Consider the following 16795-nt stretch of genomic DNA (forward strand, 5'->3'; position numbering starts at 1 on the left):
TTATCATGGCAATATTATATGCTATGACAATGAGCATGTATGGGTTTTACAATACCAGAAAACTCCCCACAATAACGCATACAAAAATACCAGTGAAGGACTTGCCTGATAATTTAGAAGGACTTAAAATAACACTTCTATCTGATATACACTTGGGACCTGTAAATGGACGACGGGAAATGGTTCAGATTGTGAAGATGGTGAATAATATTCAGTCTGGTTAGTATCAACTTTGCTCCATGCAGAAAGAACTTTCATTTTTCCCAATAATAATATTTAAACTCAAACACAGGTAACACATGTTTCAAGCTGTATACATATAAAGTGTAATGGAACTGGACTGGGTTGAATGCTACTATTACTCCTATATGTACATGTATATGAGGTCTTATTCACCCTAATTACATTGGTTACATGCATATGACAGCCTGTCAAAAGTTTCCTGTCATGTTAACCTCTAATATTATTGGAGTAGGTTGAATGCCAGCAACCAAGTAGCTCAATTGATAGAGCATCCGGCTAGTGTTCGATGGTCCTGGGTTTGAATTCCTGTGTGGCCATGCATTTTTCCTATCCTATTACAGAAGCATGAATGATTCACCTGGCATTGCCAGTTTCCATTTCATTTTGCCACACAAATGAAATATGCGTGTAAGATAGGTCTTGTCTAAGACAATATCATAGCTATTCTGCTTGTACTCGGAGGTGAATGTTTTTATAAAAGAATGTTTTATTATTTTATGATTATTATAATACAAATATATACTGAATAAGAGTATTGACAAACGACACAGTTTCGATGTTTTGACTTAGAATTGATATTTTTTTTTTTTTTTTTTTTTTTGAATTTTTTTATTTTTCAAGATTTTTTTCATAAATACAAAACATTTGAAACATATATGCACACACATTCTCACTCTTACACCCACAGTAGCTATACTCATGATTCATCATCATCATCATCATCATCATCATACATAATCAAACATCATCATCATCATCATATCAGCATCATCATCATCATCATCTTACTCCTCATCATCACCGGTTCATCATCACCACCATCATCACCATCATCATCATCATCATACATAATCAAACATCATCATCATCATCATATCAGCATCATCATCTTCATCCATTCATCATCATCATCATCATCAAAAGAATCACACTTAATCATCATCATCATCTATCATGATATCATTATCCATACATAAATTATTATCATTTTTTTCATCACAATAAAACATCATCATCCTTATCATCACACAAAAAACATCATCTTCATCACGATTATTTTAAGCTTGAACCACAAGCCTCACATCTACTTACATCATTTACATATTAATTAACATACATACATAACCTAACCTAAATTTATACAGAGTGAGAAGGAAGCAGACAGACATACCATCACACAGACAAGACAGACAGATAGACACAGACAGACGCACCATTACACAGACATACACACACACACACACTTCGACACCGACAGACACACACATAGACGCACCATCACACAAGACAAAACAGACACACGCACAGACAGACGCATAACCGGACACACCATCACACATAGAACGCACACACACAAAGACAGACAAAAATAAACATGACTGAAGCAAGGGAGAAAATTTCTTTAAATGGTAAAAATAAAAAGTAATGGAAAGGAGCTAGAACAGGCGATGTCAGTCTTTGGGGACCTAAAGCTATATATGCAAAGAGGAACTATCTTTTTCAGATGACTATAAATCTAGAACAGGTTTCCATTTCTTCCAATTGAGTTCAAATTGCCTTTTAATTTTCTCACTTTTACTGTAATTAATGTATTGTTGAATAGAAAAATGATCTTTGATGACATTAATAAGCGCATTAAGATTTAAAGAGTTGCTGAGACATCTAGTTTTATAAATATAATGCTTGATAAGAATTAAAATTTCGTTATCAACATTACTGCAGTACTGTGATACTATACCAAACAGGAAGGATTCTTAATTGTAAGCAAACGGAATTAAAAGTAAATCAAGTAGTGCTTCAAATCTCTGTAATAGTGACTGAACCTCTTGGCATTCCCATAAGCAATGCACTATTGTTTCACGCTCCATACAACATAAGTTACATAAAATACTAGGACTTAAGTTTATTTTAAAAAGGAACGTGTTTGTTACCAAAATATGGTGTATAATTCTCACTTGGAACCACTGTAATTTAGAACTTTTGGTAACTATAAAAGGAAGTTTGAATATTTTGGCCCATTTATTTTGATCAATAATGAATTCTTGGTTCCATTTTCTTGTTCCAGTAGGTATGGATATTGGCGCAATAAGGCATTTGTAAAAATCTTTTGAACCCTTTTCACTCTTAAAAAATATGTCAAATAGAAAAGGTATAAAAGGCTGTTGAGGTCTTTGAATCAGGTAATCAAATTTTTTCAAAAAGCGCTTGATAGCTGAAACTAGTCCATGGTATTGGAGAAAATTTGTGTTTATAGTTCGAAAATTATGTCTGAACTCTTCAAAAGAAAGAAAAGCTAAATCATCTGAATCTTTAATTAAATCATTTATTGTTAATATGCCCACATCAAACCAGTTTTGATAAAAAACATACTTGTTGTTTACCTTGATATCATTATTATACCAGATGGGTGATTTTAAAATTGAGTCTGGTTTTGGAAGCCTAATAGAATCTGAATTATTAAGCCTATTTAATGATTTAAACACATCCCTCCAAAAAAAGTTTTTACAATTGGATCTACACAAATCAATATATTCCTTTCCACAGTTACATAGTTTTCTAAAATTAACATATGTATTTAAAATTAATTTCCACTTACCAGATGAGTGAAATAATCTTCTTACCCAACCTAACTTTAGAGAGTCAATAAAAGAATGAACATCAATCATCTTTAAACCCCCATCAATATAGTCTTGAATAACAACATCTTTTTTTATTTTATGACATTTACTATTCCATAAAAAATCCAGAATCAGAGAATTTAACTGGGCAATCATCTTTTCTGAAGGGTTTGGCAAAGTAATGAACAAATAGTTAAGTTGTGAAATCAACAGAGATTTAATAATATTAATCTTACCTAATGGTGTCAAATTCCTTCTTTTCCATGAGTTAATAACAGATTTAAGTTTTACAATTTTTTTGTCAAAATTCATTTTAGGAATTTTATCCAGATCAACAGAAAATTCTATCCCTAAGAAAGTGAAATTGTGTTGTCCCCACAACAGATTTACTTCAGGCAAAAATGTTTCTTCACTATATTTCCTACTTCCTATCCATATCACCTGAGATTTATTAGAATTAATTCTTAGACCAGATATCTTAGCATAAGTAGTTAGTTCAAAAATAGATTCTCTCAGCGACTCTTTAGATCCATCCAATATCAAACCTGTATCATCTGCATACTGTACATTTAGAATAGGAGAATTTTCAATATTAATTCCCTTTATGAGATTATTATTTTTAATTTTTGCAGCTAAAACTTCGGCACAGAGAATAAAAATGTATGGTGCAATTGGATCGCCTTGTCGACATCCACGTTGAATCTTAATATGTTTTGATATGTTTCCACCTTGATTTATAGATGCACTTGCATTATTATGAAGAGTATTTATCCATTTCCTTATATCTTTCCCAAAGTTAAAATAGCCTAGAACCTTATCTATGAACGCCCATGAAACCGAATCAAAAGCTTTTTCAAAAATCTACCATCAATAACATTCCTGGTATGTTGTGTTCCTCTGCATACTGCATTACATCATAGACCGTACGAATATTTTCCCCTATATATCTACCTGATAAAAACCCTGTCTGATCCTCATTAATAATTTTACCCAAAACTGCTCTTATACGATGTGAGATTACCCCAGAAGCTATTTTATAAGTTATATTTAACAGTGTGATGGGTCTCCAATTTTTTAAAAAATGTCGAGGTTTATCTCCCTTGGGAATACAAGTAATTATACCATGTCTTTGAGTTACTGAACATTGACTGACTGAAAACCCATAATTTAATGATCGAACAACAAAATGACCTAAATACTTCCAAAATACTTTAAAAAACTCAGATGTGAAACCATCAGACCCTGGACTTTTATTATTTTTCATCTCTTTTAGTGTTTTCCCAGCTTCATCAAATGTTATAATACCCTCTAGACTGTCAGAATCATGATTACTTAACCTTGACATGTTACAATTTTGGAGATGTGCTTCTAAATCTATATTTTCCACTTCCCTATATCTATATAAATTTTCATAAAATGACTGTACCTCTGATAAAATGTCTTCTTGTTTCGTTATAAAATGATCATGTTCTGTCTGTATTTTTGGAATAATTTTGGAAGTATAATTTCTGTTTTCAAGATTAAAAAAGTAAGAAGTAGGTTTTTCTCCCTCCTCTATCCATTTTGCCCTAGATCTAATGATACTACCTCTAACCTTTTTCAAACGAATAGACTCTAATTCTTTTCTTTCTCATCTAATTGTGTATGATCAGGATTTGTTTCAGCCTCAGTAATTGCTATGAATTTCTTAATATTTTCCTCTCTGAGATTTAACTGCTTTTTCCTGTAAGAAGAATATGAAAGAGATTTACCCCTTATTTCCATTAATAAAGTTTCTAAAAAAAGTTGATCATTTATGAGAAATTGAATATCACAATCAGGAATAAGATTTAGAGAATCAGGGTTATAAACAGGTAGACAATATTGTAATTTAATACTGTCAATACATTTTTTTACCAAATCAAGATAGTCTGATTCATATAATAAAGAGTTGTTAAATTTCCAAATACCTTTCCCTTTCTTAAATTTGTTAAAAGTTATAGTTAATAGAGGGGTAGAGTGATCAGACCTATAACCTGGTTCTATTGATGACTTATTTACACTTGACAAGAGAGATTCGGAGACAAGAAAAAAATCTAGTCTGGCCTGCTTTAATGGATTAGCACGCCTCCAAGTATAGCGCCTAGTATCAGGGTGGTGTTCCCTATAAATGTCAATTAGATTAGTATTTTCAATAATTTCCAATACCTTTTCCCTCGCAGTACTATTATTTACAAATCTATAATTATTATCATAATCTAATGATGGTTTTAAAACTAAGTTAAAATCCCCACATATAATAATGTTCTCATTTCCAAAACTATCCACTATTTCAGTTACTTGATTGTAAAAATCTGGGGTATCCTGATTTGGACCATATACGGAAATAAGAGTTGTCCTAGACCCATCAATATCAATATCAAGCGCAAGAAAATTACCCTGTAAATCGCACTTTTCTCTATATACCTTGGCCTCGAAATTATTGTTTAAAAGGATTGCCACCCCACGTGAATTGGATTTAAAAGAACTAAAATAACATTGATATCCCCATTCATTTCTTATAATATTTTCCTGGTCAAACGAGAAATGGGTGTCTTGAAGACAGTAAATACTGTACCGTTTATCTCTTAAATAGGAGAATACGTCTTTTCTTTTAATTTTATCCCCCAAGCCCTGACAGTTCGCCGATAGCACAGTGATACTCATGTTATATCGAAAATAGAAGCCTCAAAAGTTAATTTTAAATCCCCCATGAAACAGTTGGAAAAAGAAAAGAGAGACAGAAAAAGGAACAGACATAAAAACATATTTCTAGATCATAAACAAAACATGACTACTGTCAAACACTTACATACACACACCCGCTGCACTATTCAGGACACTGGCAATACAAGACCGGAAACTCATAAGAATTGATATTGATCTCTTTATTAAGTTTATAAGAGTAATATTAATTTTTGATATAATATTATGCATAGCTCTATTGATTAGGTAGCAGTGTAGAGTAAAAATGCCAAATTCTGAAAAATATGGCACATGTTTTAGATATGTAAACATTGCCAGTTAACCTTACATATAACCTCTAATAAAGTATATATATTTGAAATCTGTACAACATTTGCAATTTTAATAGAGCTCTGAAGATTAAGTAAACTGATATTTTCTGTGATTTTTAGAGCTGTGAATACCATGGTAACAGCTTAAAAAATTCTCAAAAATTGCAAAATATTATGATATTTGACCCAAAATAGCACAATTCTCTACACAATTTTTTTTCTGAAACCTATTTAAAATTAGATATCTCTATCCCAAAGACAGAATTAATCTTGTTTGGACACATGTTGTAAATTAAGTTTTTCCGCTATCTTACCTTTTCTGTGGGCTTCCATTTTGCGCTGTAGTCAAAACTAAATTTCCTGTGTAATGTTCGGAAAATCCGGATATTTAAAATCCGGAACCAATTTATTGATTTTTGTTTTAATAAATGTGAAGCCTGTATGTACTACTTCATACTGAATATACCAATTATAGTTTACATTTATTTTTTCATTTTTTATGCATATCACGTACAATACAGGAGTTATTTGCTTAACAAAAAAATCGCCCATGGCCAGGCTGTCTTACTGTGGTGTGCTACCTTAATGCCTCATTCTAAGAAATTGGAGGTTTTGAGTTTGAGTCCCAGTCTGGTCATTACTTTTTATCCTCTCCTTGTATCTACAGATGGATGTTTATATCTTTATACAGTGAAATCCACCAAATGTCACATCATTATCTGTATCTCACTTTTTGGTTGCTATAATACACAATGATTTCTGCTTGCTTTGGTCTAATCATGGTTTACAGTATCACCTTTTTTGACTGTCTGTTGATATTGAGACATGATAAAAAGTTAAATTACCTGTTGATATTGAGACATGATAAAAAGTTAAATTACCTGTTTGGGAGAGAAAGGCTTTAATAATGAAATTATCTGTATTTATAACTAGATAAACATATTGTTGGTGATCTACATTACAGGAACTATGAGTTTTGATATTATTATTGACAGATATGGTGGTGATGGTAGGAGACCTTATAGATGGAGGACTAAATGAACTCAGTAAGGCAGCAGCTCCGATAAAGAACATAAAGTCCAAGTATGGAACCTTCTTTGTAACCGGTAATACTCTATATTTTACCAGAACATTAACAAACAAAACCAGCATAACTTAGATTGTTTGACTGGCTTTGGGTGCTTTCCTGAAATGTTTATGTGTTAATTTATCTGATCAAGGTAAGAAGTTAAACTAAAAATACAGCTGATAACTTAATTTATTTCAATCAAATGCTTTATTTCCAGATACATGTATATTTATCAGTTGTGATTACAGATATATCTGCAACACTAAGAATTTTGTATAATACCTGGTACTTGTGAAGAATGATTTTTTCTCTTTTGGTTCATCATAATAGTTGCATATATAGCTATGTAGCTATGTACATATCATACTGTTTTGTATCAAAACTGGAATCTGTTTCAGGAAATCACGAGTACTATGCAATGGATGTAGATAACTGGTTTGTGTATCTAGAATCTAAAGGTGTCACTGTACTCCACAATTCCAATGTGCATCTCCCCAAAAACGCTCCACCCTCCCAACAAATTTGCCTCGTGGGAACAGATGATTTAGAGGCTGTGCGGATACAGTAAGTTTTATATGATAGCCAATGGATATTTATCATCTTTTATTAATATTATTATCATTATTTTTATGTCCATAACATGTACCTATGTGTAGTTGTGTTTTTAGTAGCATTTTGATTTGTCATTATTTCTTTTTACATTTTCATCTTATTTGTAAAATTCATAAAATATTTGTACGCGTTAAATATTTATTTCACAAATATATGTCTATTTTATGTGACACTAAAATTGACTTGGGCATTTATTGTTCCACCTGCCGGTTATCTTGTGATAGTTATATTTGAAAAAGAAATGTTTAACTCCCCGAAACATACTCTTGTCATCTCAATTACTACCGTGTACTGTTTATAGAGACTGATAACATCATTTTATATCATGTGTATAGGTACATGGGTCATGGTTTTTACCTGGACAAGGCCATGGAGGGATGTAGTAAAGACCAACCTGTCCTGTTACTGGCCCATCAACCAATGGCCGCCAAAATGGCCTTTGCATCAAAGCATAGGATTGATCTTATTTTATCAGGTATGTATTCCATGTTTCTATAGTTATATCATAATTTAAAGAGGACTCAAGATATTAAAAATTATCTTGAACATCAAGAACCCATGTTTTCATTAACATATTTTAGCACATAAGGTACCGTATTTTACCAAAATTAAGCCCCCTCCCCTAGAGAAAAAAAAAGGATCAAAAGTTGGGAGGAGGCTTATTTGCGGGCAACTGGGTGTATCTCTTTAGTCTTTAGTCCTCTTTACCACACTCCAAAAGCAGATATTATTACTTTCAGAACATCCATATTTAGTTATTAAATTTCAGTCCGGTACAACTACATTGATTGTATATGGTTATTCACTGTATAGTTATTAAATAGAAGATGTCTTGCGTTATCCAATGATTGTTCAAAGCATTTTTGAAAGCATTTGGTATACTTGATGCAGATACAATAGATTCAGGTAGCCTGTTCAAGAATTTTGCTGTTCTTATTGAGAAAGTTTTTTTCCTTGTTAATGTTGCCGATGTTGCAGGCTTGGGATATATTTCTGGCCCTGTCACCATGTCTGGTGTAGGGCCAGAGCGCACTACTATATGAAAACGTGGAATTATCTGACACCGTTTGGTGTCACTAAGAATTTGGTGCAAATACAATAAAATCGGGTGTGACATAACACCTACCTTACATATATGGATAGATGAGATATTTATTTACCCCAGAACACCCATTTAGTCCCATCTAGGTGTTTTATTCCATTCGTATATACCCCCTCATTATGCTAGTCAAAAATTTCATACTTGACTCGACGCCATATTGCTAACTTTGTAGGTCGTGGGCGGCCTAATTACATACTTGCCAACTTTCCCGATTTAGTCGGGAATTTCCCGATTCCAGACTCCCTGCCCCGTCTCCCGATCGTATAGATAAAACATAGTGTATTCTCCCGATTTTGGAGAATATGTCTTGATAACCCCGTATGGAGCCCCTATTCATCTTGTTAGATTCACTTAGACCTATGACAGGTAACGCTTGCTGGCTGGTGAAAGACATATGTGTGGGGCATTGGTCAGTTAACTGACCTGCTCACAGACCGTAACAAAATTCTGACACTTCACTGACTGCAAGGGTGACAATACCCCGATAAATAAACAATTAATTAAAACCAATTAAGCTGAGGACGCGTGGTGATGGTTTTGTAGCAGGTCAGTCATGGTTGATTAAACGCTTGTAAATGGCTTCGTATACTGCCTTTGATGTCAAGCGCATAAACGACCTCTACTTGACAGTATATCTCGGACAGAAAAAGTGAAAACAACACTGGCAATGTTATCAACAGAGTATCAAATTTGACAGATTACTTACTGAAATGTTAACTACATTTAAACATTGGCTGATCTTTAGATAATTAGCACAAGGAAATAAATTCACAATAACGACCATATAGACCGAAGGCCTGGTTGCCGGTAGGTAACGTTGTTTCAATCACCGTAGCATCAGCATACTTGGTGTTATTTTGGCAGAAACTTTCCCAATTCACATTTTGAAAGACAAAAACATGTCCACAAATACTCACTTTCTTAAACTAAATACTGTCATGTTAAAACTTTGAATTTAAATATCAGTCCCCACCTACAAAGTACTGAGTTGTAAGCCTATAGTGATTACAACTGCTGGTGCAGCCCTTTTTATTTTTATTTTTGTATTATTGTCTTTGTTGTAGTCTAATCCAAAGGAAACATTTGAAATTTCATTCAGATATTATTTTGTACTCTAGATATTTATTGTGACATTTTAGGTATTTTCTTTTGAAGTTTACTGCTGGAGAGAAAGCTTCATAGAAAGTGATATCATTGTGATAATTTGCATTTAATTGACTGACATCTATCTTACAACATAATTTTCATAACATATCTAAGTAAATACTTTTATTTAGAGTGAACAGTGAGTTAAATCATTTCCATAAATAATTAAAAATGATGTAATTTTGCAGCTATTTTTTTGTACCTTGTTGCTTATATAATTATCTTTCCAAACTTGAATAAAAAAGATCATTGGCCAAGCTTGAAATAAGTTTTTTCCCCCTTTTTTTAAGTGAGGGAAGGAAGCTTGAGTGTTCATGCAAGGAATTTATTTTCCAATAGCAAATTATCTCCCCTTAGTTTTTGTTTGCTAAATGTGTCGTGCGTGAAATGTGTTTTCCGGTCAAAAATGTCGCTCACACACTTTCTCCCCCATGAGAATTTTAAAAAGTTGGCAAGTATGTAATTACCCTAATCAGGCGTGATGGAGCGAAAACGAAAAAATACAACATTTATTTTTATATATTTTACCCCTTATAATTTATAAATAATGAATTTTTGAATTTAATATAACAGGTTTTGGGAAATAATAAGCTTAGTTTTCTTAATTGAAACTATGCAAGAAGAAAAACACAATAAATTATATGTGGCCTTTTCGGTCCATTGCGTTCCGATTCGGGTAGTTAGTCGTACTTTCACTTACAAAATGGCGGGTCAACAGTACAAAATTTTGACTAGCTTAAAGTGAGGGTCTCTACGGACGGAATAAAACACCTAGATGGGACTAAATGGGTGTTCTGGGGTAAATAAATATCTCATCTATCCATATATGTAAGGTAGGTGTTACGTTACACCCAATTTTATTGTATTTGCACCAAATTCTTAGCGACACCAAACGGTGACGGATAATTCCACGTTTTCATATAGTAGTGCGCTCTGGCCCTACACCAGACATGGTGACAGGGCCAGAGAAAACTCGGGCTAGCTGTCTCTGCGATACTTCCCCGCACAGTTTGATGGTATTACAGCATTCCTTGTTGTATAGTCCATCTAGCGTCTTGAATAATTTGATCATGTCTTCCCTAACTCGCCATTAGGACAGTGTTGGAAGCTTAAGTTTACCAATCTTGCGCTGCTATAGGTGAGGTTTTTCAGGCTGTGTTGTTGTTTAGAGAGGTTTTCCTTCAAAGTTGTACTGTACATGTGTTACAGTGCTTTCTCTAACAGTTCAATAAATCCAAACACTGTACATGTTGGGTTCGTTTAGTCCATTTATTCTGTATTTAATAAAAAAAAAATCCTGTAAGTACAAAACATACAACTCATTACACATTCATTCGAATCTCTCACATACTAGTAGTCTATTCAGATCAAGGGACATAACTCTTACAAATACTTAAGTTATCAATAATGCATAGTACTATTAGTAGTACATTTTTGGCTCAATTGCTTCATGTAGATATAATAATATTTTTACAATGTACATATCAATCATTAATATATATTACATTCACAATTACATATCAATATAGTGTTGATATGAAATTACATTACATTATACATGAATTACAACATATGCATATAGCTCACGTATAAAATAATATCTTACATAGGAAACTTACCCTACAGATCCTGCAGGGGTTTACAGAATTGCTTTCGGTTCTTAATTATCCAATCTATCACCACTCAGTATGTACAAGTAGTAAAGCTCTACCACTTCCTTAGTTCTTCAAATTCAACCTATTCCTTCAATACTTTGGTGCCGAGTGAAATTAGTCTAGTTAAAAACCATGCAGTTGTTAGCTATGACCAATAAAAATGTCCGTAGATGTCATGTGACTAAAAGTACTCACATTCCACACATTCTTACATACTGTACAGGTAACACACAACATTAAGGGTCCTTACACCACTATTTTTCCTCACACAACTATGGTATCACACAACCATTTTAGGTGGTTTCTTACATCAAGACCTTTCATAATACCAACATGTAAAATATCATTCTTACAAAATATAAATATATATCACCCTGTTACACATGTATATGACATCCTGTAGAACTTGATCCTTTGGTGTTTCTCTTTCGATACTCAAGTGATTTCTCATAAAATAGATACATGATTTTTTTGTTGTTGAGAAAATCAAGGTTTAAACTCTGTTATTGGAGGAACTCACTTTTCACATAAGTATATTTGTACAGAAGTGAGAATGGTAAGTGGGAATTTCTTGCATTATTTCACTGTCAAAAAAAGTCTGAACCCTGGTAACACTTTAACAATTTGCTTAGGGAAGAAATATTTTAAACTGTTGAAAAAAAGAAAAGAAATAGAAGAAACAACTTATTATGTCATTACTCTACAAACTTTAAAGTTCAATGATATGATTTCATTCAGGTCACACACATGGAGGTCAGATGTTCCCACTGGTGATCGGTGCCTACCTGACAAATCCCTACTACCTTGGACTGTATCCCCACGGACGCAACAGCCACATCTATGTATCCCAGGGAACCAACTTCTGGGGTATCCCAATGCGTACCTTCACATCAAGAGAGATTGCTGTGATAACTCTCACAAGGAAAAATTAAACAACAAGTACACCATATTTATAGCTTTTAATTAATAAGCATGTACATTTGTATACCATAAAAGCACATACCCGGGTGTTCTGGACTCCAACCTACAGCAAATTTGTTTCAAGAATTTTCCCAGGTACAGTTAAGATTGATGACATATATTAGTTATGTCAGTGGATAATGGGCATGAAAACATTGAATACTACTCTTATATGTATTTTCAATTAAAACTAAATTTAAAATAAAAACATTGGTTTACAAAATTTTCCCTTTAAGACGCTTAATAAATATGGTGTGATTTAACGTATATACAATGTACTTCCAACTTCAAAAATGTCAAGAATTTTCACATGTTTTGATATGTAATAATGCTTCTTAACAGTTAACTTATATTGGATGTGGAAATATTTAAATACGATGTTTCTAATAGGTAGTCTTTTTTACGGAGGGTTCATTATCGTGATTTTACTTTTTCATTAAAAAAAAGCACAAAAGCAACATTAATGCCATAAAATTCAAATGGAAATTCCCATTCAAATGGCTTATTATATCTTGTGTATGTTGTTCATAATTACATAGCAAAGTTGTCAACAAGAGTATTTCAGTTGTAAAAGAATATTTTTGATAAATATTTCCAATTAAACATGGTCTATTTGCATATTCTACAACTGATAGCACTGATAGCCATATCCGTGACAATTGAAAATAAATCTGGTTTATCACAGATCTCAAAGTTGTAATGACAAAAAGGATGAAATCATACATTGATGTTATTTAGTGTGGTTTATCAATATTACTAATAATAATGAAGTGTATAGTAGTCTTATCAAATTGAGTGGTTGTATTATGATTGTGTTAATGTATACTGGTAACAGCATTAACTTAAACTGGATGAGAAACCATAACTAAAATTTGATAGTGCCAAATTCGAACTCTAATTGTATATACCTGTCATGGAGTCAAAACTTGAAAACTCAAAATCTCTGAAGTGTTGAAAGTCTTATAAAAACAAAAATCTGTTGGCTTATGCATTTATCATCAAATTCTGTAATCAACATTGTTTCAAGGTTGAAAATATCAGGCAAGTCAAAAGTCTTAAGTTCCAGTAAAACATTTACTTTAGTGATTGCTAAGTTTACTGTAATTAACTAAAGACTTTGGTTCAAAACTAGAGAATGACTCCTGATATGGTCATTTTTAATTATCCAAATTGATTGAAAGCATAGCAGGGCAACAGCACTACCATCCATAACTTGATAACTCTCCAGTCCAGATATTATTAAGCAATTTGACTATAGTAAGAGTGGTTTGTCAATTTAATACATATTTTGTAAGTGAGCTTTCTGTGATACAAATGTGTTTTGTATACTTTTTATTTTGCCTGTATGTGTCCCATTGTGTGGTTTGTCTTCCCTTTTGAAGATGTGTTGCAATTTTTAATTGACTATGCGAGTATGGTGATACTGTAAATAAATGTTGTTGGCTGCTCTGTTGAATCTACATACCGGTATACACATATAGTTTCAACATCAACGGAAGTTTACATTTCCAATTAAGTTGTAGTCCCCAATATTAACATGGTGAATCAAACTTCATGAGAAAATGGATATCAGTCTCTTTATACAAATATAGTTTCTTACTATTTGGCAATCACTTGGATCCCCACTATTTATTTTTTTCATTTTCTGATCTTATATTTTTTACCATGTGTAATTTGCATTAACCAGATATAGTTTGCATGAATAAACACTAGATGAAGCATTTTGAGGAAACTCCACTAGACGTAAAGATATTGGATCATCATCATCAAACTTTATTTCCTCCCAAAGGAGATAAGTGGAATACAACAAAATCGACAGAAAATAAATAAATAAGGAATAGCAAAATAAGTGAAGAGTTCATTTAGCGCGCTTTCCATGAGTAGCTACTATGTAGCTTACTCACTATCGCGTACTTACATCAGAATCAGGGCGAGAATAAGCGCGTGACGCTTGGTATGTCATACATAATATGGACAGGTGTATCGGATGTACACCCTACTTCATTATATTATGTCGTTGCCATATTTTGAGGAGATTTATGATGATCTTCAATAACATAAAATTAGACTTGTAATTTCCATTCCTATACTATCCTCTACTATACATTGTAATGATTAACATGTAAATCATAATTAGATAGAGAGGATCTTTACATTACATATATAGACATTATTCAAGGAGTTCAATCTGTCAATCGTATGGTCAATTTACATTTACATTAAGTGCTATAATTTAAGAAATCAGTATTTATTACTTTATTTCAAATATTCAAAAGGGACATGAGTTATAACAACTTAGAAACACCCATTTCCGTCAACAGTTTTACATCAGTATCAGTCATTTATTTATTGAATCCATAAATATAATTTACAATGTAATGATACTCTTACCTGGACCATTCCAGTATAATGTTGATTTCACAGGAAGACTCCAAAATATTTTTTGTGGTCTGTCTCGCTTTAAATATGGATTCCCATTGGAATGCTCTGCAATACTGCTTGTCAGGAAAAAATGTATTTCTAAATACTTTTCTTAATTATCATAAACATGTTTTGTATTTTGTGTATCACTACTAGTGAAAGAATAAGGAAGATGTCATGTTAAAGAGAATGTGTTTGAAATGTTAGTATAGGAGAAGTATCAATCTGATTAAAATACATGTACATATCTTCAATACGCTTATGCTATGAATTTTATATAAGAATACTAAGAATGTATTTTAATCAGATTGGGAGAAGTACTCGCCCTTCCATATCATTGGTTCATTACCTTCAAAAAATCAAGAAGATGCTGTTAGTGATTGAAATAACAAGTAATAGTCCCACATTATTACAGAAACAAAATACTCCTGATGAGAAAGGTAGCTTAATCATGATGTATAATTTGTCGGACAGTGTGTTATTGGTATTTGACAGACATTCCATTGTTTGTTCCATGATGTATAGAGTGTTAAAAAATTCATAATGCATTTTTACATTTTTTGTTTCATTTTTGCTTGCAATATACATTATTCATAATAGTATTCCATTCTAAAGTGTTTTTTATTTAAAGCGTCGCAGCGTGTGTGACACATTAAATTTTGTATGACAAGTGTACTAAGAAATGGATTCTAAATCAGATGATGGGCTTCACTTTTAGTATAACTTGGAACAATATAGCCACAAGTAACAAGTAAGGTTCCCAGCAAGAACAGTTTTCAATGGCAATTAAAGGGGGTTGGGGTTAGAGTTGCAAATCATATTGAGTGACAAAGGTGGACAATGGACCAAATGGATATATTGAAGATATGAAAAAGATATGGTGCCCAAGGACCCCTGAGAACCTTTGTCAGTCACCTTTACACAGTCCAAAACACTTTTATTGGTGACAGGTACGTGAGTTATGATAAGTTAGAATAGTCATACATACAATCCTGACTTTGATGTATTTACCCTTCACCCTATGTGGAACGTTACCTGTTGAAAGAGAGAATAGCAGCAAAATACTTAAAATATATTAACCAGACTTGGATATAACTTCAGTTGATTCAAGATACACATTATAGGATACAAACACATACCTTGCTTTTTATCACAATAATAAATATGTTATTGTCTACCACATTTTTAATGAAAGAGTATTTTCTTCTAAGGTAAAAAAAGGTACAGGTATGAATTAATGCGTCAAAAGCGCATTTGAAATCGAGAAAATATTCAAAAATATAATCTTTTTAGCATATGTAAAAAAGCTATATATGACACGCATCAAATTAAGATCCAAGTTATGTATCCAAGAAAAAAAAAGATTAATTGTTATATAGGGGTCAGATAGGGGACTTATAGGGGTCATATCGGCCCTTGTGTGCCATACATCATTTATTACATATATACATCAGATCTATTTTGTAAACTGCCAAGCCTGCCTGAAAATGTGACAAATAAAAACAAAAATCCTTAATCTTTGACATTCCTTTTTTCGGTAGCCATGATCTAGTGTTACCAATTTAATTGGTGGTAAGAATTAAAATCTAGTGGTAATGATGATAAACCTGTGAAAATGATGATAAACCGGTGGTAACAATAGAAAACTGATGGAAAGAAAAAAAAAACTGGTGGAAATAATAAAAAACCTGTGGTAGGTTAAGCTCAAAGTGGAAGGAATTTCCACTTTGGTGAGCGAATTTCCACTTTCCTAATCCTTAGTGTGAATTGACACAAATCCTAAACCCATGGCCCATATGTAAGTGTATTGAGAATTTGAACCAAGACTGATGGGTATTGGCAGTTCCTGTTTAAATGGTTTTCATGTTACTAATAAATCAAATGTTCAAGAAATTACTGAAATATTTGACACATTTCTTGAGTGAAAAGCCACA

At 32.6% G+C, this 16795-nt stretch overlaps 1 protein-coding gene across 1 annotated transcript; it reads left to right on the forward strand.

Annotated features, from left to right (window-relative positions):
• Positions 1–16211, forward strand: LOC117337314 (transmembrane protein with metallophosphoesterase domain-like; the record flags this gene model as incomplete). Its single annotated transcript, XM_033898232.1, is given in 5 exon segments — positions 1–219; positions 6892–7002; positions 7364–7529; positions 7913–8052; positions 12219–16211. Coding segments are annotated over 5 exon segments (830 nt in total), but the record flags the coding sequence as incomplete, so codon positions are not given.
• Between the last annotated feature and the right edge of the window lie 584 nt (positions 16212–16795).

Source organism: Pecten maximus, chromosome 11, assembly GCF_902652985.1.
Source record: "Pecten maximus chromosome 11, xPecMax1.1, whole genome shotgun sequence".
Classification (NCBI taxonomy): Eukaryota; Metazoa; Mollusca; class Bivalvia; order Pectinida; family Pectinidae; genus Pecten; species Pecten maximus.